General features: G+C 28.0%; 1 protein-coding gene across 2 annotated transcripts in view; it reads left to right on the top strand.

Annotated features, from left to right (window-relative positions):
- LOC123272784 (T-box transcription factor TBX20-like) overlaps positions 1-19,841 on the top strand; it is a 32,163-nt gene extending 12,322 nt beyond the window's left edge. Inside the window, exons 3-6 of one of the 2 annotated variants that reach the window (XM_044739778.1) lie at positions 1,965-2,238; positions 3,331-3,495; positions 17,631-17,707; positions 19,128-19,841. In XM_044739778.1, coding sequence (XP_044595713.1) covers positions 1,965-2,238; positions 3,331-3,495; positions 17,631-17,707; positions 19,128-19,716 — 1,105 coding nt within the window. In that variant the 3' untranslated portion in view covers positions 19,717-19,841. Of the gene's footprint in view, positions 1-1,964; positions 2,239-3,330; positions 3,496-17,630; positions 17,708-19,115 lie in introns of both variants that reach the window. The other variant, XM_044739777.1, reaches the window with a different exon arrangement.
- Positions 19,842-22,910: the final 3,069 nt, after the last annotated feature.

Genomic DNA, 22,910 nt, shown 5'->3' with positions numbered 1-22,910 from the left:
ATTTAGATCTAGTCTACTTCAATTTCAAATCGAACTTATTGAACTTTTGTCGCAAATTATCATATGGATTAGCTGATTAATGTACCATCAAACATTAAATTTCAATCAATTACATCAACTACATGCTACATAAAACCAACTCTGCAAAATCATGCACCAAAAGTTGAAGTAGCACTTCACTTATTAATCTTAATTGCAAATAAATCTCCCTATATATCTGTTTGTCGCTGTTGTCGCGTTAAATTAATTAACAAAGAAGATTTTGACAAATAAAAAGCATTAGTCACAATATGTAGAGTGCGGAGCATGCATTCACTGGATGAATGCATACATTTATGTATAACGATTGGGTATAAGGAATATTGTAAGAAGGACAGAGAAGAGGAACAAAGACGAAGAAAAGATAAGATCGGCGGGTTGTCCACCGTATATACGTTTTAGTGGTCAAACAGCAGGAGACCAGACACGGTATTAATGTTATTTTCATTCCTTGGAGGCGAAACATTTACGTTTTAAATTGTGTACATCCATATACACAAGCTGTGTAGGTCTACATCTACATTGTACATATATGTTTATTCACATACAACTAGCCACCAGTTGTAAGTCGTAAGTGGGCAAGCAGTGGCGAGAAGTGTGATTGTGATCATTCTCAAACAAAAAACTATCTTTTTGTACGAAATAATATGTTTGTCCTGGGTTCTGATGTAGGTGTGGTTAATGTCAGCCAATTGATTAAGGCACATGTGTACCACACTCCCTTGTATGTATACAATATACTTTAAACTTTGAGTGTTTGGGTCTTTGAGTCTTCCTAACAAGTTAACCAGGTAACCAGTAGCTTGCAATGAGATTTAATCAGCGCTTATGTTTCAATGTCCTGGAATAATTATTCATTTACTGGACGGTAGGATTTTTTTGATTTAAACTAAAAAAATTTATTATTATTATTAGTTTATGTAATTTTTAATCGTAAAAAATATAGATCAGATTTAAAAAATAATATTATTAATAAATTCATATTATTAAGAGAATAAGCAAAATTTTGTGGCCAGTGTATTTATATGATAAAATGGATTTTTATGGTTAAATTTGGTATCGTAAGAAAAGTCTTGACCTGGATTTGTGCCTTTTCAAGGTTTCATATAATTCTCACCAATAGTTAATTTATAATGATAAGTATTTAGATTGCAGTCGAAAATGCTCTATCTCTAGATACATAATGAAGAAATGACCTTGTTCTCGTGAACTATTGGCATTTTTAAAGATATAAGCTCATACCGATGTTACACTCCTCAAGACCTTTCATTTGAGTTCCCACATCAATTTTTCATATATTTATATATTATATATAAATGTATATATGAAAAATATATCAAAATGCATGTGGGTACTCAAATGAAAACTCTTGATGAGTGTATCATCGGGATGAGCTAATGTCTTTAAAAACTTCAATTCTTAAGAAAGTACAGAGCAATTTAACAGATATCTTGTCAATTATTGACATTTTTAAAGATATAAGCTCATACCGATGTTACACTCATCAAGACCTTTCATTTAAGTACCCACATCAATTTTTCATATATTTATATATATATAAATATATTATATATATGTATATATGAAAAATATATCAAAATGCATGTGGGTACTCAAATGAAAGCTCTTGAGAAGTATATTATCGGGATGAGCTTATATATTTAAAAGCGTCAATAGTTAAAAAAATACAGTCCAATTTAACAAAATTAATTATTTAATAAAGCAAAATTTTATTTATTTATTCTTTATAAGTCACATAGTGACTGCAAGGTTGCTAGTCTTTTTTAAAATAAAAGTATGCCTGTAAAAAATTTTCCTTTTCTTTCTAAATCTCATGAAATAATATTTGAGACATGACGGGAACACAGAATTAAATGAATTATTATGATTGTACTATAACGGAGCTGTGATTTGTTCTGTTACAGGAGGATGTTTCCGACCTGTCGAGTGTCTTTCAACGGACTAAGACCTGACGGTCGGTATGCTGTGTTGATGGACATTGTACCAGTTGATAAAAAAAGGTATAGATACGCCTACCACAGGAGCTCGTGGCTGGTGGCTGGAAAAGCAGATCCTCCAGCGCCAGCGAGGCTCTATGTTCATCCCGACTCACCCTTCACGGGAGAACAATTGAGGAAGCAGATTGTTTCTTTTGAAAAAGTTAAGCTTACTAACAATGAAATGGACCGACATGGGCATGTAAGTTTTTTTCCACTTCAGAAATAATTTCTTATTTAAAATTTTCGCGCTGTTTTCTGTTCAGATGATAGAAGTGTAGCGCATGCGCAAAAAGTATAACTCTAATTAATGTCGCCTTGAAAACTGACCTTTATTTACACAAAAGTACAGAATCAGAAAAGAGTAAAAAGTTTTTTGTTAATTAAAAATAATTGGCATTGAATTACGCAGCCCTATTTAATATTTCTTCGCTTAAAGTCATTTTGAAGCTAATTAAAAAAAATGGGCTTGATATTTCAAATATTCTGGCGGCTAGAGTGTTTACAAGAAGGAAATTATATGTTTAAACATTGTATTCTTCATATATATTTGTAAAATGACAAGTTGAAGAGAAACAAGCGTTTGTTTTAAAAGAAAATGTTTATAAAATTGTTAACATTACCAAAAAATACTTAACATCTGATGAATGATTATTCTCTTTGTTCTCAAGCACACAATGGGCGTCATTTAAAAAATTGCCGAACAATAAATATTTTGACTTCGGTTGGTTATTTTCCATTCTAGTTGGGTTTATTATTTCAAGATATTTTATCGGGTAAACTGTCATAATATTTAAAAAGTGTAGCTTAACAACATTCGAAAATGAAATGGAAAATGAAAAAAATTTTATGATTTAGTGATAAGATTTATTATTGGAAATTGTTTAACCGGGTGGATAAATAATGGGGTATTGTAAATTTCAGGATATATATTTATGAACAGGAGGTACTGCTCCAAGAATAAGCTCGTAAATATTTAAGTCGAGCTTCAACAATTTATTAATCCTAGTCGGACGATTTATATCGGATGATTTAACGAGCAGACGACATTTAATTTTCGTGTATTTCCAATCTCCGTACAATAGCTAATTTCGCGATCGTTGACATTATTAATTCACTTTAATTCATTTTGACAGTCTGCAGACTGTCTGGCTAAATATTAGATCGATATTCCTTTTTATTATGCTAACTAAAAAAAAAAAAAAATTTATTTTTCTACAAAATTAATAAACAAGATTGAATATTAAATGTAAATATTAATTTATGATTTTTGATTTGATTTTATATAAAACAGCTGGTATTAAATTCAATGCACAAGTACCAGCCGCGAATCCACCTGGTGAAGCGACCGGACTCAGGTGCCAAGGACCCAATAGAGGATCTTGAACGCGAGCCACACAAGACCTTCGTATTCCCGGAGGCCATTTTCACCGCCGTCACCGCCTATCAGAATCAGCTCGTAAGTCTCATTTTTATTTACACGCTATTTATTTTTATTTTTATTATTATTTCACATGTCTCTTTGCTACCGTTCATATTATTATCATTATGATTTTTATATTATTTATTCCGGTTTTAACTCTTATTTTTTAAGTATTATAATCACCGACAAATTAACGACTTTCGTCTTTAAATGTTTCATATCAAAAGTTATTTTATGAGTTTTTCTTATTAAAAACTCAAACAAAAAATATTTATTAAACATTTTTACTCATAAATCATCAAAATTTCCTAATATGGCCTGATATGTCCATAAATGACTAAATCTTACAATTTATTATACTTATATATGGCTTGGTATAAAAATTGGCCATAATGGACCATATATGGGCATATCTAGATTGATATGTCTTAACAAGCCTAACCCAGGCCTTAAATGATCATATATGCCTGTAAATAATTTTTTGAAAAAATTTAGTTTTTAAAATTTCCGACAGATGGCGCATAGTCGCCAAATCATCTCGTAACTAGAGAGTTAATTTTAAGAAGTTAAGTTTTAAAGCAAATATTATTTTTTGATCCTTCTAAAAAGCTTATTAGAGATCGATTTTTGATTTATTCAATTTTAAACAGGTTTTTTGTTTAAAAAAACATGTTAGTTGCGTTAAAATTTCTCTAAAAAATTGAAAGATTATTGAAAATTAAGTTAGCTGACATCTAAAAATTTTTATGAAAAAATTATTACAAAAAAAAATTCTTTCATTTTGTTAAAAACTTCAAAAACTATAAGTGCAATTTTTTAAAAATATTTTTTAGTTATAATTTAATAAATTTAGCGATATAAAAAAATCAAAAATGTCAGTTAACATTATTATTATGAAAAATTATTTCTTTCTCTCATATCGACGGTCTAATTAGCAATTGGTCTAACTCCTTATTTTTTAGAGGGTGATTTTTTAACATTTTGATACAGCAATAGTCCAATTATGAATTATTTGAATGATCCAGACCAAAATATTATACCTTTATTAGATATTAATGGTATTAAATGGTTTTTTAAAGTGATATTAAATTTTTAAATCAATTGTTTTTTCATATAAATGGAAGATTCTCTAAAATGGAGTAAGACAATTTGCTAATTAGAACGTCGATATGGCCAAATAAAATTTTTTCGCAAACAGGTTATGGGCCCAGACCTAAAAAATCATCAATTACCATTCACGACGTTTTTCTCTATTTTAACACCATAATTTTAAATTTTTTAATTTACTTCTTCCAAAAACTGTCCATAAGCAACATCATCTCCTTAAAAATCGTTTATTTATTAAAAATTTTTGCTAAAATTTCATATATATTTTTTAAATTCACATAAAACTAGCCTCATTAATCCCCAAAATGAATATAAACTCCTTAGTACCTTAAACAGAAACTTCTCCACTTACTTGAGCGTTCTCCGAACCGTACACAGCACCTATAGCCTTCACACAAGATGAAACGAGAGAATTAATTCGCCTCGGTCACTCCAGGCAAGACGTTGACGAAAGAGTTATATGCTCCTGCTTGAATTTTTATTAAATATATTTTTGATCCTTCATTTAATATATATTTCTTTTCCACACACATATACCTCATACATATGTACAGTCATTTTTAATTCCTCTTCCGAGTCCAAGACGTTTAAATTGATTTTTTGCGATAATCTTTAAATGCATGCGATTTATCTTTTACGGTTTGTTATTTATTATAATTATATTTTTGTTGCGAAATTAAAAAACAAGGTAAACCTTTTTTTATCACTCTGGTCATTATCACTCAAAACGTCAAAGTATTTTCTTGTTTTATAAAATATTGAAAACACATATATATGTTTTTTTGAAAAATGCTTCTTTAGACAGCAGGGCTCCAAATTACCATATTTCATTATGGTCGTTTAGAATGGTAGCATCTTGGGTGGTCTGATGCACATCACGACTAATGTTGCATTCTCGGCGACGTATGTCATATTTACTAAAAAATATTCAAAGAATGTTGTGTGTATATATGTCCGGCACACATGCTGGGTCAACGATTATTTTTCAAAATTTTTCCAACTCTTTCTTTGCCTTCTTCTCCTTTCATTGAGCCACTGTCCTCAAAACCTATAAATAGATTAAAAAAAAAAATTGAAAAATAATAAATGGTGAGCTTTTCATTCATCACGATAAAAAAACTAGGTGAAAATATATTTTCAAATACTTATGGGCTAGCACGGGTGGTCTTACTTCCTCTCACGACGTGTTTCGTGACGTTTATACGACGACAACAGCCCTAGCTGTTGATGATGATGATGAGGTGCGAAGAGATGCCCCAGCAATTACCCAGGGTTTCTTGCTCTTGGTCGCACTTCGTTCTCGCACCACTTTCTTCCTCACTTTTCACGTCTGTTCACTACTCCTTACTGTCATTATCGTCTTCTCATTCTCATTCTCGAACAGTCTGTTAATCTTATTTTGATTTATTTATAACTATCGTCCAAATCCATATTCATGAAATTTTATTTTCCTATTTATGTTTTCAATTTTTTTTAATATTATTCCGACTTTTTTAGATAAAAAATTTATGAAAATTAAATTTTTTTAGGTAATTATTCAAATTTGTTTTGTTATTTCATTAACATAAAATTAATATTTAAAAATATACTTTTTTAATTTTTCTATTTCACGGCAATTTTATAATAATAACCAAAAATATTTGAGAAAATACATTTTTTAATTAATTTCGAGACCTTTAATATGTTAAAAAATTTTTTTTTTTATTAAAAAATGTGTCAAAAATTACAAATTTTATTGATTTTAATTTTTTAATTAGTTTTGAAGCCTTTAATATGTTAAAAAATTTTTTTTTTTGTTAAAAAAATGTGTCAAAAAGTAAAAATTTTAATTTTTTAATTAGTTTTGAAGCCTTTGAAATGTTAAAAAATTTTTTTTTTATTAAAAAAAGTGTCAAAAAGTAAAAATTTTATTAATTTTAATTTTTTAAAAATTATTTTTTAGCTCTAAATATCAATTCATTTTATTTTTAGATTTATTACAAAAAAAATCATAATAATTATAAAAAAAAACCGCTAAAATATCGATTGAAAAACAAAAAGAGTAAAAACCGACAAATGACATTTTGAAACACATGCAAGCGTTGTTTGTCAACCCAAATAACTGCTGTCTGTCACAGTCGACACATCCGCGTCTAAAACTTCTAATATGTACTATCCAGCTATGTATTCCTTTTTTTTTTTTTTTTTTTTAAATGACAATGACGTTTACCCAAAAAAAATAATTTATTGTGTATCTTCAACAACAACCCATAAATATATACAAATTAGTAAATTCCCCGTCATATATCCATGTATTATATATCCTTAGAACATTTTTATATCCAGCGAAAATAGATTGATGGAATAATCCTGAAGAATTTTGACATGATCGCCGGCAGCAATTCGCACGTCGGCATTTCTTGTGTCTGTTCACTCGCCGAAACGATCAAGTGGCCAGTCGTTTAACAGGATATTTTTTGGACTTTTTTAAATGTTCATACGGCTATACTATATATATGCTATAAGAAGGAGACAAGAAACCCGGTCCAAAAAATAAGAACAAGAGTTGAACAAAAAATAAGAGAAAGGTTCTGTTGGTTGCAGTTACTTTTTGCTTCCTTCCTCTTGTTCACCACACGCACATTTACTGAATCTCATAACGACCTTTTGCGACCGACAATAATCCTTCTTTCTTGCTCTACTCGCGCCACGTCATAATTCATAACTTAACTGCTCTCCTTCTTTCTTGTTCTGGTATGGATCATATTTTAAATTTACAATACTACTCAGCTCATATTTATTCTTCTTTTATTATAAATTTTATAAAAGTTACGTATTTTTGTAACTGATCAAAAGTAAAGGCTTTATGTGCAAAATCTTAATTTTTGCTTTCAAAATTTTTTTTTTCAAGAAATATTGCAATTTTAAGCGACAAAAAAAATTTTATTATTTTTGGAATAAATTTTTTTTATGTAATTTTTCTGGGAAAATTTTCTTGAAAGCTTATCCTATAAATTTTTCTTTTGAACTTGCAAATTTCAAATAAAAATATTAATTAAAATTAATTCTTTGAAATTATTTTATTTTTGACGAAATTTCGAAAAAATAAAAATAATTGATCATATAAAAGAAATTTAATAATAAAAATTTTGAACAAAGATCATTTAAAAAATCAATATTTTTTTACTTTCAATTCTAAAATATTTTTCCTATTTTTAGTTTTGATCCGATAAGATATATTTATTGAATAGATCTTAAATAAAATAGAATACGAACATTGACTATCTTAAACCAACTTTTTTTTAATTTTAATATTGATTTAAATAAATATAAAATAATTTAATTCAAAAATTCTAATTTTGCGGTGAGATATTTAAAGGAAAAGATATGAATCCTAAGATCAAGACTTCTCTATTGAATCCAATCATATAAATATCTAACCATTTTATCTAACTACACTTCTATTCAATTTACTTCATCTTGAATAGATTAATTGTTTAACTTTAATTTTATCTAAAGTTATAATTGCAAAGAAAAATAAAAAAGCAACTCAAAATTATAATTATGTACACTGATAGAAGGATTTATTTGTATTAAATAATATTTGTAAATAGTTAACAAATCATTTATTAGAGGTCACTTTTTAGTATTAACTAAATATTTCTTAGTATTTAAAATAATTTGATTGTATTTAATAAATCTGATATTCATTTATTAAATATTAATAAACCTTTTTAAATACTAAGAAATATTTGTTAAGGACTAAAAAATGGCTTTTAATAAATGATTTGTTAAATATTACCAAATATTTTTAACTATAAATAAATCCTTCTATCAGTGTAGATAACAAATTGATTTTTCAGTACTGAAATTAATCTCAATCTCATGAAATTAAATTAACAATGCATAATTTATAAATTTATTAATTTAAATAAATTTCTTTCCAAAACACCGGACAATTAGAGATAAACTGGCTGGCAGCCAATATCTCCTTAGTCGAGCTATTAAATTGATACTTTTTGGCGGATCGCCTTGGGTGCTAAATTAATCACCTGTAGCGCCTCTTTGTCATCTTGAATACACTGTATGCACTATAGTACTATGCACTGTAGATATATTAGGTATATTATATCTTAAGATGTCTGCTTAGGACTATTTGTCTATTAACCGATGGTAGTTTTAACAATCAGCAAGATCTACTCTTTAGTTTCAAAACCAAATTAATTATTAGCTTCTATTTTTAACTCATTTTTTATTTGTGTTTTTTATATTTTTTTATTGTTCACGCAGAATAAGAAGTGTCTTATCGCACGTTTTTAATTTTGATAAATGTATAAACATAATATCAAAGAATAAAAATTTAAAAATTGCATAAAAAGAAACTTTAAAACCCCTTTTGACTATAACCATTCTATTGAAATTCAAAAGAACCAAAACGTCTGCTGCTAATCCGCAACTTTCAACTCCAGCATCACAAAAACTAACTCTCGTTAAAACTCTAACTCTTTCCATCGCGTGCGATAACGATTTATCACCCATAAAAGAGTAAATACTAAATACTTATATTATATTATAGTTTATATTTCCATATCAATCGTCAATAGAAAGCTGTCACCCAGTACCCGGTTCTGCTTAAAAAATGATGTAGCGGCGATTACGATACAAATAAAAATGTGGGGCGCATTAGCAAACCGCACGTAGCAATACATAACTTGTCGTACGTCACCGGTGCGTGTTCCTGCACGTGAAAAGGGGGCTTAAAGGAGGAGCCGATGGTTTTAGTGGCTGCAGGCGTCGGCGGTCCACGAAAGAAAACATAAATAATCAAGTTAAAATGAGACAGGAGGCACTTTTGGTTTTTGAGCCACACAAGACGGCTACCCTATACCGTATTAACTGATACATTACTCATAACTCTTAACATAACACATTAAGTCTAACACCTATCGCCAAAATCTTTTGGGATGATCTGTACAAGAAAGAAAAATTTCCTTAAAAAATTTATTATATGGCCATACTAGACTAAGATAATTTATTATCTTTTTCTATTCTTTTTTAGAAATATGTACGTTAATCAATATGTTTTACTAAAAAAATTGGTTTAGTAATTGATTAAACTAAAAAATCAACGTCAGATAATATTCACTAAAGAGTCAAAGCATTTATTTCTATTGTAGAACTTAAACACCTCGAAATTAAATCTCTTCTAGCGAGATAGATCAGCAACCATGCGCCACCTGTTGGCGATTTTTAAAACTAACCTTAATCGGAAAATTCTATGTGGATGTATATGATCATTTAGGGCCTGATATATTAATATTAAGCCATATCAAGCCATATATGCCCATGTATGTTCTGATACGACCAATTTATAGGTATATCAAACCATATAAAGACTTATCAGGAAATAACAAAAATTATTTATGGCAATGTATGATCATATTAGTTCTGAAGTGCCTATACATTATCTTATAAGGCTAATTTCCATATCAGACCATATATGGATATATTTTAAGACATATCGGCTTTCAATTTCAAAAACACAGTACTTGAAAAAATTTTTTAACAATTTTTTAAGTATTATAACAATTCTGTAAAAGCGACTTTGATCATTTTAGAACTCCGCCGTCCATCTTACGGCTCAAAACAAATTTTATTTCGTTTAAGAAACTTTTTTTAAATTAATTTTTTTGTTAAATTCATTTTAATTAATTTTATTTTAATTTACAAACATATATGAATAACACTCACATTCCATGCTTGTAAAGGTAGACCATTTTAAGAACTCCGCTTGCTATTTTACTTTTGCTACTTTAAGCTAACAGTCTGAGGGTTTTTATCTCGAAAGTATTTTTTTTTCATACATATTTTCTTTATAAATTGATTTTTATATAAATGTGGAGGTTACTTTTTTCTTATAAGAAAAATTTTTAAAAATCTAAAAAATGTCAGTAACTGTATTTTGAAAAAGGGCAGCAAATATATGATCAAGTGAAGACATATATAGCCATATTAAAAAATCTATTACGAGATTTGAAAATTTCCACAATAATTCTTAAAGAGAAATTAAACAGGTATAAACTTAATAAATGTATATGACGTGCGATATGTAAATAACGAGCGATTCAAGGGCTTTAAAAAATTAAACAAGTGCTACTGTGGTGGTTAATAAAATGTAGTATCATTGCTACTCGGTACTTGGTACATTAGCGGCCACTTGAATAATTCAAAAGTAACAGAGCAAGAGTAAAAAGGAATAAAACTATGTAATATGACATCTTTAAGGATCTGGTTTAAATGTAGACAGAATAAAATGTATATGTGTCCACTCCCCGTTTGTGTTACTGTGGCCACCGTGGTTGAAAACTGAGAAATAAAACGACTTATGCCGGTGGCCGTTGCAAACTTACTCCCTCAATGAGCGTGTCTCTATTAAATCTATTATTAGAAACCTCAGTAGTGCAATTCTCTTTATTCTCTGTTGGTGTAGTGGTGCTGTATTATCATTATTGTTAGAAATATATATAATGGTGAACAAGTTTACGAGGCATATCCCTTGCATTTAATTTCAATTAAATGACACAACTTAATTTACATTATTATTTGACAGGAAACATTCCTGGTTTTACGTTTGCTTTCATTAGTTTTTATGGATTTTGGCTGGGAACTAAATTAAAATTTTTTTTTATGTTTCTCAAAAATCAAAAATCATTTTTTTTCTTTAATAAAACTTTCAAAAATTTTTTTTTTAACTAACTATTTTTTAAAAATAAAAATTCAATAAGTTTTTTTTAAGGATTTTATGATAATAGTGCTAATTAAATAAATGTGTGATGTGATCACAGTCTCCAAAGAAAGAGTTGTATTTAGCAATGTCAACGTAACCATAAAAAGCGCGTAATTCTTTCCGTGACTTTGTACACGGTTAAAAGGGTGTGTAAATCCACTTCAGAACTAAATTTTATCCTAGCTTCAACATTTAGCACGTTACTTTTTTTTTTTTTTTACCATAAATCTATGGCCTCACATCTTGCAATCATCAAAGGCAAAACCATTTAGTTTAAAAGTACGAATAAGTAAAGACTAACTCTAACTTGAGACTGACTTTTGAAACTGTTGGCGGTCTAAGTTGAAAAATGTGCGCTTCAAATGTTAAGACATTAACTCACGGTTAGCTGTTCGATCGTAAATGCCCGAAATGATCTGTTTCTTCATAATTTATTATTCTTGATCAAATGTCGTCGTCAGCGAGGTGTCATGTGAATCATTAATCATTTTTCTAAGGTTCCATATGGAAATAAGTTATTATTATTATTATTTTTATTTAAAAAAAATTTTTTTTTTATTATTGGAACCTTCCTAATCGTTTAATTTGACATTTTTTTGGAATTAAAAATTAAAATTACAATTTTTTAGCATCAATTTCTGCTATTTTTTGTATTTATAATAAAAATTATAGAACAAATTCAATGAAAAATACAAAAATAATTTGAAAATAAAATTTAAGAGCTAAAAATTTTTTTTTTGCTTAAAAAAATTTACTGTTTAAATTTTAAGACAGACATTTGTTCAAATTTTGAAGAAAAAATTATTGAAAGTCAAAATAAAATAAATTACTCGTATAAAAAATAAAAGAAATAATTAAGATTATAAATTAATCTACATTAAAATGTTTTAGCAACAATTTCTGCCATTTTTTTATTTTTTTAAATTTATAATAAAAATTATAGTACAAATTCAATGAAAAGTACAAAAACAATTTGAAAATAAAATTTAAGAGCTAAAAAATTATTTTTTGCTATAAATTTTTGCTTAAAAAAAATTTACTGTTTAAATTTTAAGACAGACATTTGTTCAAATTTCGAAAAAAAAATTATTGAAAGTCAAAATAAAATAAATTACTCTTATAAAAAATAAAAAAAGTAATTGAGATTATAAATTAATTTACATTAATGTGTTGAATAATTAAAAAAAAAAAGAAACATAATGACGGATTTTTATATTTTTTAACAAAGTTTTGCTACTTTCAAGTAAATTAAAATTATTAATTCAAAAAAATGACAAAAATTATTGTTAAAACAATTTGAATAAATTTTCAATAAAAATAACATTAAATTAAAGGGTCCGAAACCCTTTAACATTAAAAAATTAATATTACAAATTTAAATTTAATTAATCTTGACTATAATAACTATGAATTATTATGATTATTATTTACGTATAAGATATGGGTACATATATTATATTTAAAAGTTATAAAGCGTGGCTACAAGTCGTAGGCAAGTGGGCCAGATGTTTGGCTAATGATGTCAGCGGAATCGTAACTAAAACCTCCGGCAATGGCAAAGGCAATATAAGTATAAGTATACTACACTAGACTGAGTTAGTTTTGTGTGTTTTACCCGCGTCTTTGAAGGAAAGAGTCTTATTACCCAGATCCAGACGTACGGCAACAACGTTGAGGGTAAAAGGCTGCACGTGCTTAGTTTATATTCCTAGTCTCTTCATACTGCCAAAATGAGAGGGAGAGAGAGAGAGAGAGAGTGATAGAGGTTTTGTGAAGCCGCGAAACCAGAGGGTAATTGGACCACCCATAAAATGCATTTCTCTTCCTCATTTACCACATTTTCCTTCCGACACATTTCTAACACCGTCAGACCGCCAAGAGGAAGGAAATTAAGGACCCGACGCTAACACTCTAAACACCCGTATTAGTAGTACTTTGTTGAAATAACAAATTTTAGGATGATCGGAAAATTTTGTCAAAAGGGATTTTTATTAATGTTTTTACAAGAAGCTGTTACTAATTTTTACTTATTATGTCTCTTTTTTTTCTTCTTAAGTTACATTGGGGATACTAATGTATATGTTGGATTTCATCAGTTGGATTTTAACACCAACGATAAAATATTTGTTTCAAGATTTACAACCTAGTCATTGATTTTTTATTATTCAAATTTTTATTAATTTAATTTACATTTAAATATTTTAAATAACAGTTGTTATATTATCACAATAGTCTAGTTTTTTTACCTTGCTTTAAAACTTGCAAAATTTTAAATTAATCAGGTATTATTTATTAAATAAGATCACAATAATAAATAATATAAAAAGCAAATGAAATAATCTAGTTAAAAATCTTTAGTGATTTTCTAATTTTTTTTTATATTATATTCTCGAGCCTGACATTATTTTATGTGAGAAGAAAAGCCACCTAGCGGCAATTCTGGTACTAAATAAGACTCTTAAATCAGTATATTGGAATAAAAATTTTTTACTTAATATTTTTTATCTTTTACTTAATTTTTATTTTTTACTTAATATTTAAGCATTAAAAACTTAACTTACAAATTTTAATTTTTTTTTTTACAAATTTTTTTTTATTAAAAGCTTTATTACGCAATTAATATACACCAATTTTTTATTAATTTAATAACATAAACAAAATTTCTCATTTTTCGATAGCTGTCATTTGAAAACTTCATAAAAATCAACATTTATTTTTTTTTTCTGATGAATCTTTTATATTCTCCGGGAAAAAATTCTTCAAGCGAGAAAAATGAGCCACCTAGCGGCAACTCAAGAACTAATTTCCGCAAATCCAATTACGCTGTTAAAAAAATCTTGATTCAAGAAAAAAAAAACTATCGAAAAATTCGATTATATTGAATTGAACATAAAAATTCTTGAATTAATTTAAATTTACCTCAACTAACAAAAGTTTTTTTAATTTAAGAACTTTTTAGAATAATTTTCAAAATTTTTCCTCTTGCATCAAATTGATTTTTTTATAAGTGTCCAAAACAGAATTTCAATCATAATTTTCTCTTATATTCAACAAAAATAATCTTAATTAAAATTCGAAGAAACCGAATTAAAATTCTGCTGAAAAAGTTGAAGAATATTCCCCTAAAAGTACTCAAAGTTCCACTTAAAAATTACAGACTACTTAGGGCCGAAAATCCCTCGTCTACAATGATATCTTATGGAAGAGTAGCTGTCAAAAGAGACATGCCACCGTATTCCGCCGTCGGATTTTATTTATCCATCTTGACACTTCTGGATGATTACATCAGAGCAAATGATTAATGAAACCCGACGCGGTGCTCGTTCAGTATATACACACATATATAATATATACCAATGGAACACATTACATCTCAAGATCACACAATTAGTCATACACGTCTCCGTATCTGGATAATCCAACTCTAAAAATACAAAATAATGATAATCACAAATGATGATCTTTTAGCATCAATGAAAATAGACAGCAGAGCAAACGAAAATTTTCCTGAGCAGCAATCTTTAGACAATTCAATCTGGTAATGTCTGCTGTCAGTGTCTACGAATTAACACGTGTCTCACCCACGCATTATCATCAGAATGATTATGTGTAGTATAAACTAACACATGGAGCCAATACGAAAAGTATTAATGGTATGGCATAGTGTAGCCTCTGGCGGCCGGTTTAGTGACTCAAGGCCACCTGTACATCCGCCGTGCGTGTTGGGTGGGCTGTGGGGTAACAAGCAACACCGTGGGGTCCCTTGTCGCGCACTAGAGACTTAGGGTAAGTTTGCCAAGTCTTTAAGAGCTGGTTATTCGCACACACCTATACGGCTTTATGTTTTAGTCTTTCGAAGCTCATATGTATGGATTGCAATGGTATATATTTATTTCTCGTGAGTGTTCGACGTCGTATAACTCGACACCGCAACACCAATACTGACACCAAGGCATTACTATCATAATATACGTATTCGGAAATAACGCGCACTGAAAAATGTTACTTGGTTTGAGAAAATTTTCGCATTAAAATTTTACTCTTGTTTTGAGATATTTATAATGAAAAATAAAATTAACTTGATTTTTGAATTTTTTTTTTACAATTTTTTTTTTATCTTAGAAAAAATAAATACCAAAAATGTTTTTCATTTTTTTTTTATCTTAGTTTGAAAAATGTCTAAAATTTAGGCTTCTAGACCAGAATACCCTACATTTATTATGGAATTTTATTGATTATATTATTTGATACTATTATAAATTTATTTAAAAAATTAGTACTGAAAATTTTCAACAGCTGGCGCATGATAGTTAATTATCTCGCTTCTAGATAATTAATTCTGAGGTTTTATGTTTCAAATAAAAAATAATTCCTTAAATTGATTATTAAACCTCCTTAAGAGGGAAATTTTTAGATTCAAGAATTTTTCTATATATATATATATATATATATATATATATATATATATATATATATATATATATATATATATATATAGATCATAAAGGCTCTTAAAAGATTTTTTTTGTTCGAAAATTTCCCTCTTACATCGATTTAATTTTTTTTTAGTGTAATTTTAAGTGATTCAAGAAATTCTTTAGATAATCCAATTGGGAAAATAAAAAAATGTTTGACATTTAGAAATTTTAATAATTCAATAAAAAATTTTATTATTTTCATCAAAAAATTTTCTTATTTTACTACATATAGCCATATTAGAAAATTTAATATGGGTACATATGGCCTAATATTAAAATTAGCCATATATAAGGTTATATATTGAAATATAAGGTTATATATGACCATATCTGATTTAATACGTCTTAATAAAATTTCACATGACCATATTAGGCCTTATATGGTCATTATATGTTCAAATATAATTTTTTGGCCAAATTTAGTATTAAAAATCTCCAACAGATGGCGTGTGATCGTTGAATCTTCTCGCTTTAACAAACAAATTTTTTATAAATTTTATTGGATACAGTGAAGGCTACTAAATAAATTTTAGAATAGTTTTTTTTGGTTTTTCTCATTAAGAAACTTTACTTTGAATCAAAGATTTAAAATTCTTGAAAAGAAAAATAATTTCTTGAAGAAAAAACTCGTGAGACTGATTATGGTAATTAAGCCATACTTAAACTTTTCCGCTTTTAGATTGAAGTATAGATCTATCTATCTATATCTCCGACACTACCAGAGGCCTGATATAAATAGAGGAGATAAAAGGCCAATAAAAATGTAGATATAGATATAGAGCGGTGTATAAAAAAGATATAAAGGGGTTTTAACTAGAGTGTAATCGTGATTACGATATATCTATGACAGGGCTAAAGAGATTTGTTGCACTTGGTAATAATTGAAACGATCGAGCAATCTCAATTCACCCTATTACGTTGTATATATGTATGTGTCAGTCTATCAGGACAAGGAGATCTTGGTATCCTAATTTCCACTTTGTGATTTTGTTTTGTCGGGTGTTGTGTACCCTGCCTCTAATTTTACGAGCCGTTGACTTCCGATCGATTTTAGGGATGGGTATTAATGTGAACGTGTTTCAATGTATTGCTTTGGATTCATTGGATTTTTATGTGAGAAAACGAAGAAAGGCTCCTTTAAAAAATTTCTAATGCAACTTAATTTTTAAAAAAATTTTTTCGAGTTTATTAAAATAATTTTTTTCTGAATTTTAACTTGATTTTCCATCCAAAAAAATTAATTTTTTACAGTAAATTATTAATTAATTATTATAAAATTAATCTAATAATTTTTTTTTGTTTTAATAAAATTATAAAAAAATTTTTTTGATTTTTTAAATTTTATATTGTACCTAAAATTATATTTATTGCAAAAAATAAATGATCAATTGTTTTTATTTCTACAAAAAAAATTTTTCTTATCGCCAATTTTATTATTTTTATATTTATTATCGTTAGTGTGGGTGTATAGAAAATTTCTATGAGGCGTTGGATCATAGTTTTGAGCGATACGGATCGTTGATTTAGTCGCGACGCAGATCTACAATACAATTCCGGGACGAATTCCCATTCGACAAGCTACCCGACGATAACGAGGACCCTGCAAGGACGAGAAATCAGCTTCATCTTTTTATGTGCTGTGTCAATGTATATGTATGTAGCGTATAGAGACTTGAGAGAATTGCACGGGCAATAAAACGCGACGATTTTATTTCTATTTTACCCTCCCTATTTTAAGGCTGCTTTATTTTGCTGGTAGTATTTTTTCTCGAGTGTGCAAGCCAGTTGGTAATGTCAATCAATCTTTTTACTGCTTTCAGATAACGAAACTGAAGATAGACAGTAATCCGTTCGCAAAGGGCTTCCGGGACTCTTCACGTCTCACGGATTTCGAGAGGTGAGTCTTAGTCTCATTATTGACAGAATTACTTCTATTTTATTTTTATTTTTATTTGAATTTTCCGAATTAATTCAAAACTAGTCTCTCCTTGTTAATTATAATATTTTACACAATATCAAAATAAAATAACAAACGATTATATCATTAAATAACATAAAAAAAAATGAATATATAAAACTGTCTCAGTACTCGTGTGTAGACACACACGATCTGCTCGTTAGCTCAACCTCACTCATAGCTTAAACCTCCTTTCACTTAGTTACACAATCAAACGCTCCATTGAATTATAAATAACAATTTTTGTTAAATTTATTAAAGATATGTCAATTTTATTTAATTTATTTGCGATATATATTACACTCTTGCATAAAATTTTAATAATTTAAAAGCTGTCATAATAGTTAAATAGATCGTTAGTAGGTGGCGCCTTTTGTAGCCTGTAAACAAAATTAAATGCATTATAAATACATTTCGCTAAAAAAAAAAAAAAAAAAAAAAAAAAACAAAAATTGTAATTATTACAGATTTTATAAGAATTACATTGTAGAGTGTAATATTTACATTGAAAGCTCTGAAAATTAACATTCAAAGTTTAAATTTAGAAAAATGTTATTTTGAACTGTAATTTTTATAGTTTTTAATACGACGAGACACTTATTACTATTTATAATGTAATTTTTCGAGTTTTTTTTTCCTTGTATATTTTACTATAAATTAATGTTTTTTTATCAATTGATATTGTAGAGAGACTTAAAAAAAATAGCGCGCTTTTGTTGATACCGTTCTGACTTTTCTAGTTATTTGAAATAAAAAGAAATATAAATTTTTAATCAGGAAAGTTGAAGTTATCATCCGAATTAAGAAAAAAAAATTTTTTATTCGCAAAATGACGGAGTTTTGAAGAGAAAGATGTTTTTTTCTATGTCGAATTTTTAAAAAATATTAAAAATTCTTTTTAAAAATCTAGTTTGGACGATAAAAGAATGTACAAAAGAGATTTACACAAAATTTTATCTAAATTAGTTCAGTAGAAAGTTCACTTGAAATATTATGTTAACTGTCTTGAAAATTGAATCCAAATTTGAAAATATAAAAGAAAATTTTGATTTTTAAAAATTTCTGAACCAGATTTTCTCCTGAATTTTTTTTTCAATTTTTTGCATTTTATTATTTAAAAAAAATCAAATTTGAACAAAAATAATTGAATTCAAATTTGAAAATATGAAAAAAAAATTTTAATTTTTATAAATTTCTGAACCAGATTCTCTCCTGAATTTTTTTGACAAAAGAATTTTTTTTTCAATTTTTTGTATTTTATTATTTAAAAAAAAAATTAAATTTGAAAAAAAAAAATCCTGTGGTTTTTCTAACAAAAAATTTGAAAACCAAAAGCATAATCGAGCAGTTTCCCTTTCAGGGAAACGATGGAGTCAATGTTAGCGGAGCAACAGTCGATGAGATTTCCCCACCGATTTCCCTTCGAGATGGAGCAGCTTCAAAGCGGCGCGAACAACTTGAGCCTGGAGGAAAAAGCTCTCTGGGCAGCGAGATCGCAGATTCTCCTGAGAGCTGCTGCAGCCGCGGCGGTGGGTCCTTACGCCCAGCTGGTAAGTCCAGCTCTGGTGTACCCAAGTGCCTCGACAGTCGCGGGATCTAGCCACCAGCAGCAGCAACACCAGCAACAACAACAGCAGCAACAGTTAGGTCACCTCTGGTGGGCCTCATCTCTGGGACCAACGCTTTTCGCAGCGGCCCACCACCACCAACAGCAGCAACTCGCGGCCTCCAGTTCCCAGCAAAGTCCTCCCCCAGGTCCCGCGGCCCCGCGGCCGATCTACCCCTCGGCTCTCGCGCTAGCTCATCACAGATTTTCCCCATATCCGAGTGGCATCGCCGGACGAAAACCTTCCGTCCCTTCAGCACCTTCTCCCTCAGCTTCCAGGAGAGCTACGCCTTCACCCACCGATAGTCTTTACCGCGAAGCACAGGATTTATCACCCTCGTAGTCATCGACTATCTTGTAAATCATCACATCATTTTCATCTTCATTGTCATTGTCATTGGTTTACTTGTTTTGTAATTAAATGTTATATTAAAAAAGCTCGCAGTTGAAAATTTTGGGATACATTTAAAAGATTTATTCATTTTTAAAAAAATTTAATTGGTCAACAAAATAATTTTTGTTATTTTTCATCAATCCGTGAAATAATTTTCTAATGTGGCCATATACACTGAGAAAAAAAAAATTTTTGTCCAGAAAAAAATTTCTTGGCTCAAGAATCGTATAAACTAAATTTTTTGTTTTTTGACAAAAGAATATCAACATCTATCATGATAATAAAATTTTGGTATTAATTTTGATAGATTAACAAACGAATAGGTTCACTTGAATTAAACAAAAAATAATTCGATCAATTCTTGAGACAAGAAAATATATTATTGAAAATTTTTACTATTACGACTCATCAGAGGATAATTATTGGAGCGGGTAAATAAATTAATACTTCTTGTTTATCGCAACGTTTTTCAATAGTTTATTGCTTCCTCAGGCGCTCTATAAACAAAAATAATAAATGACATATCATCAAAAATTGAAAATTATCAAGAATATATATTCTTGTGACAAGAAAATTTCTCTCAAGAGTAGTACTTTTTTTCTCAGTGTATATCCTTAATATATGGCCAAATATGTTAGAAAATTTAATGTGTTCACATATGTCCTGATACAAAAATAGACCGCATTAGATCATATATTAATATCGACGGTCTAATTAGCAATTGATCTAACTCCTTATTTTTTAGAATGATTTTTTAACATTTTGATGTAGCAATAGCCTAATTATAAATTATTTGAATGATCCAAACCAAAATATTATAACTCTATTAGATATTAAATTATTTTTTAAAGTGATAATAAATTTTGAACTAATTGTTTTTTCGTACAAATGGAAAATTCTCTAAAATAGAGTTAGACAATTTGCTAATTAGAAAGTTGATCTATAAAGTCGTGTAAGGATATATAAAAACTAATCTCTGCCCATATGTAATTTTTAATATGGACTGATATAAAAATTTGCCATATCAGCCAACAAAAAAAATTTTCTGATATGGCATAATATAATTTAATAAGTACATATATAATTTTTTATACATCTTTGATATGTTGTATATCTCCTTAGAGGAAAATTAGCCATATCAGGCCATAAATCATGATATATATGGCTTGATATAGCTTAGTATGACTTGATATGCCTGTACCATACCAAATATGATCATATCTGCTTTTATATAATTTTTTTACAAAAGTTAGTACTTGAAACCTCCGACAGATGGCGCACGATCGCCGAATCGTCTCGCTACAAGAGAGTTAAGTTTGACTTACTTAATTTCTAACGGGATAATCAATTTAATGATTCTTTTAAGAAGCTCATCTGACGATGATTTATAATTTAATCAATTGCAAAACTAATTTTTGTGTGATAAAATATAATTATTATAAAAATGTCCTAAAAATTTTCAACTGCGACTAAAAAAAAATTACCAGAGAAAAAAATGTTTAATTTAAAAAATTGACACTTAGTGTATGAATAAATTGATTTATTTTGTTATTTTAAATACTTTATTTATAATAAAATTGAGATGTGAGTTATGTGCAAATATAAATAGTCTCAATTGTGTATAATAAGCTGTATTATATTTAATATCAATGGTGATTAATTTTTATTATTATTATTATCATTATTATTAATATAAATATTATTGTTATTATTGTTATTTATGTTTTTTCTCTTTATTATTATTATTATTATAATAATAATCATTTTTATTATTACTATTATTATCATTATTGATTATTTGAAGATAACAGAATGTTGTCCGTACCTGAGAATTGTTAATAACGTGCCGAGATGTAATCTGTAGAGAGATAATTTATATGTAGATTATTGGCAATTCTCAGCATACGTTATATATATAAATAATTATTGCTATTACGGAAGTATAGTGTAGAGTTGAATGTTATTAATTAATTGGATGATTAATTAATTATGTATTGTTAAACTGCTTGTGTTTTTGAAATGAAACAAAAAACTGTATTAGCTATTTCGATGGATCGCTATATGCAAGCTGTTTTACCCATGTAAATAAACTCCCGTGGACGAAAATAAACAACTAAAACTCTTGTACTGAGCAAATGTTTCTTTTTTTTTTTATTATTAAAAATTTTTTTTCTTTTACCTTTCCTTTATAAAATTATATAGGCATTTATTAAAAAAAAAAATCTTGAATCAATTTCTCAGAAAACATTACGAAAAGTATGCCATTGCATTTCTCAATTATTTTCATATTAGTAACATTTATACATTATCATTATTATTATTAGTATTATCATTGTGATTATTAGAATTATTACAGAAAATTTATTTACATTACAAACATAATTTTGCCTCGATACACAAAAGTTCATGTCGAGCTTATCAAAAATTAATTCAAATTGCCCCGCAGGAGCATCATAGTTCATATATATACATATTAACCATAAACTGCAATCCCCTCAGGAGCGTTGAGTGATTCTTTCCTTTCTACAGGGTAGCTAGCATTCATACTTACTTATATATAATCGCTTACACACGGAGCAATACGAGGGCAAATGTTAGCCGGAACAATTTGGCCCGAGTTACAGGATATTTGCGTTACCGCTCTTATAAATCACGCGATCCATTGCCCGAATTTCTGATTCGTCGAAGTAAATATATACTACACTACGATATCAATTCGCGAGATGCTGTTTTTTATTTTTATAAGAAATTTTATTAAAACTGTGATCAAATTTTGGAAAAAAGAAAAAACGACTAACAATTATTTTTTTAATCTTATTTGATAATAAGATTTTTTTTTTTATTAATAATATGCATTTACAAATTTTTATAGTGTAGTTTTATATTTTATCAATTTATTTTTAATATTTCAACACATATTTTTGAGAAAAAAAAATTTTTTTGATAAAAAATTACAATAATTAAAAGAAATTTCTAATGTGAAAGTAAAGTTAACCAAAAAAATGAGATGAAATTTTTTCTTACATATAAAAAATTATTTATAAAAGGCAATAAAGTAATTAAAAAAAAAAAGTCGTTCAAAAGTTTTAAAATGATCATAAAAAATACAGAATTTGACGAAAATTGACAAAAGTTTTGAAAAT

Source organism: Cotesia glomerata, linkage group LG10 (assembly GCF_020080835.1).
Source record: "Cotesia glomerata isolate CgM1 linkage group LG10, MPM_Cglom_v2.3, whole genome shotgun sequence".
In the NCBI taxonomy this organism is placed as follows: domain Eukaryota; kingdom Metazoa; phylum Arthropoda; class Insecta; order Hymenoptera; family Braconidae; genus Cotesia; species Cotesia glomerata.
Note: the sequence above shows the minus strand (reverse complement) of the source record. Positions and strands in the feature narration are given on the sequence as shown.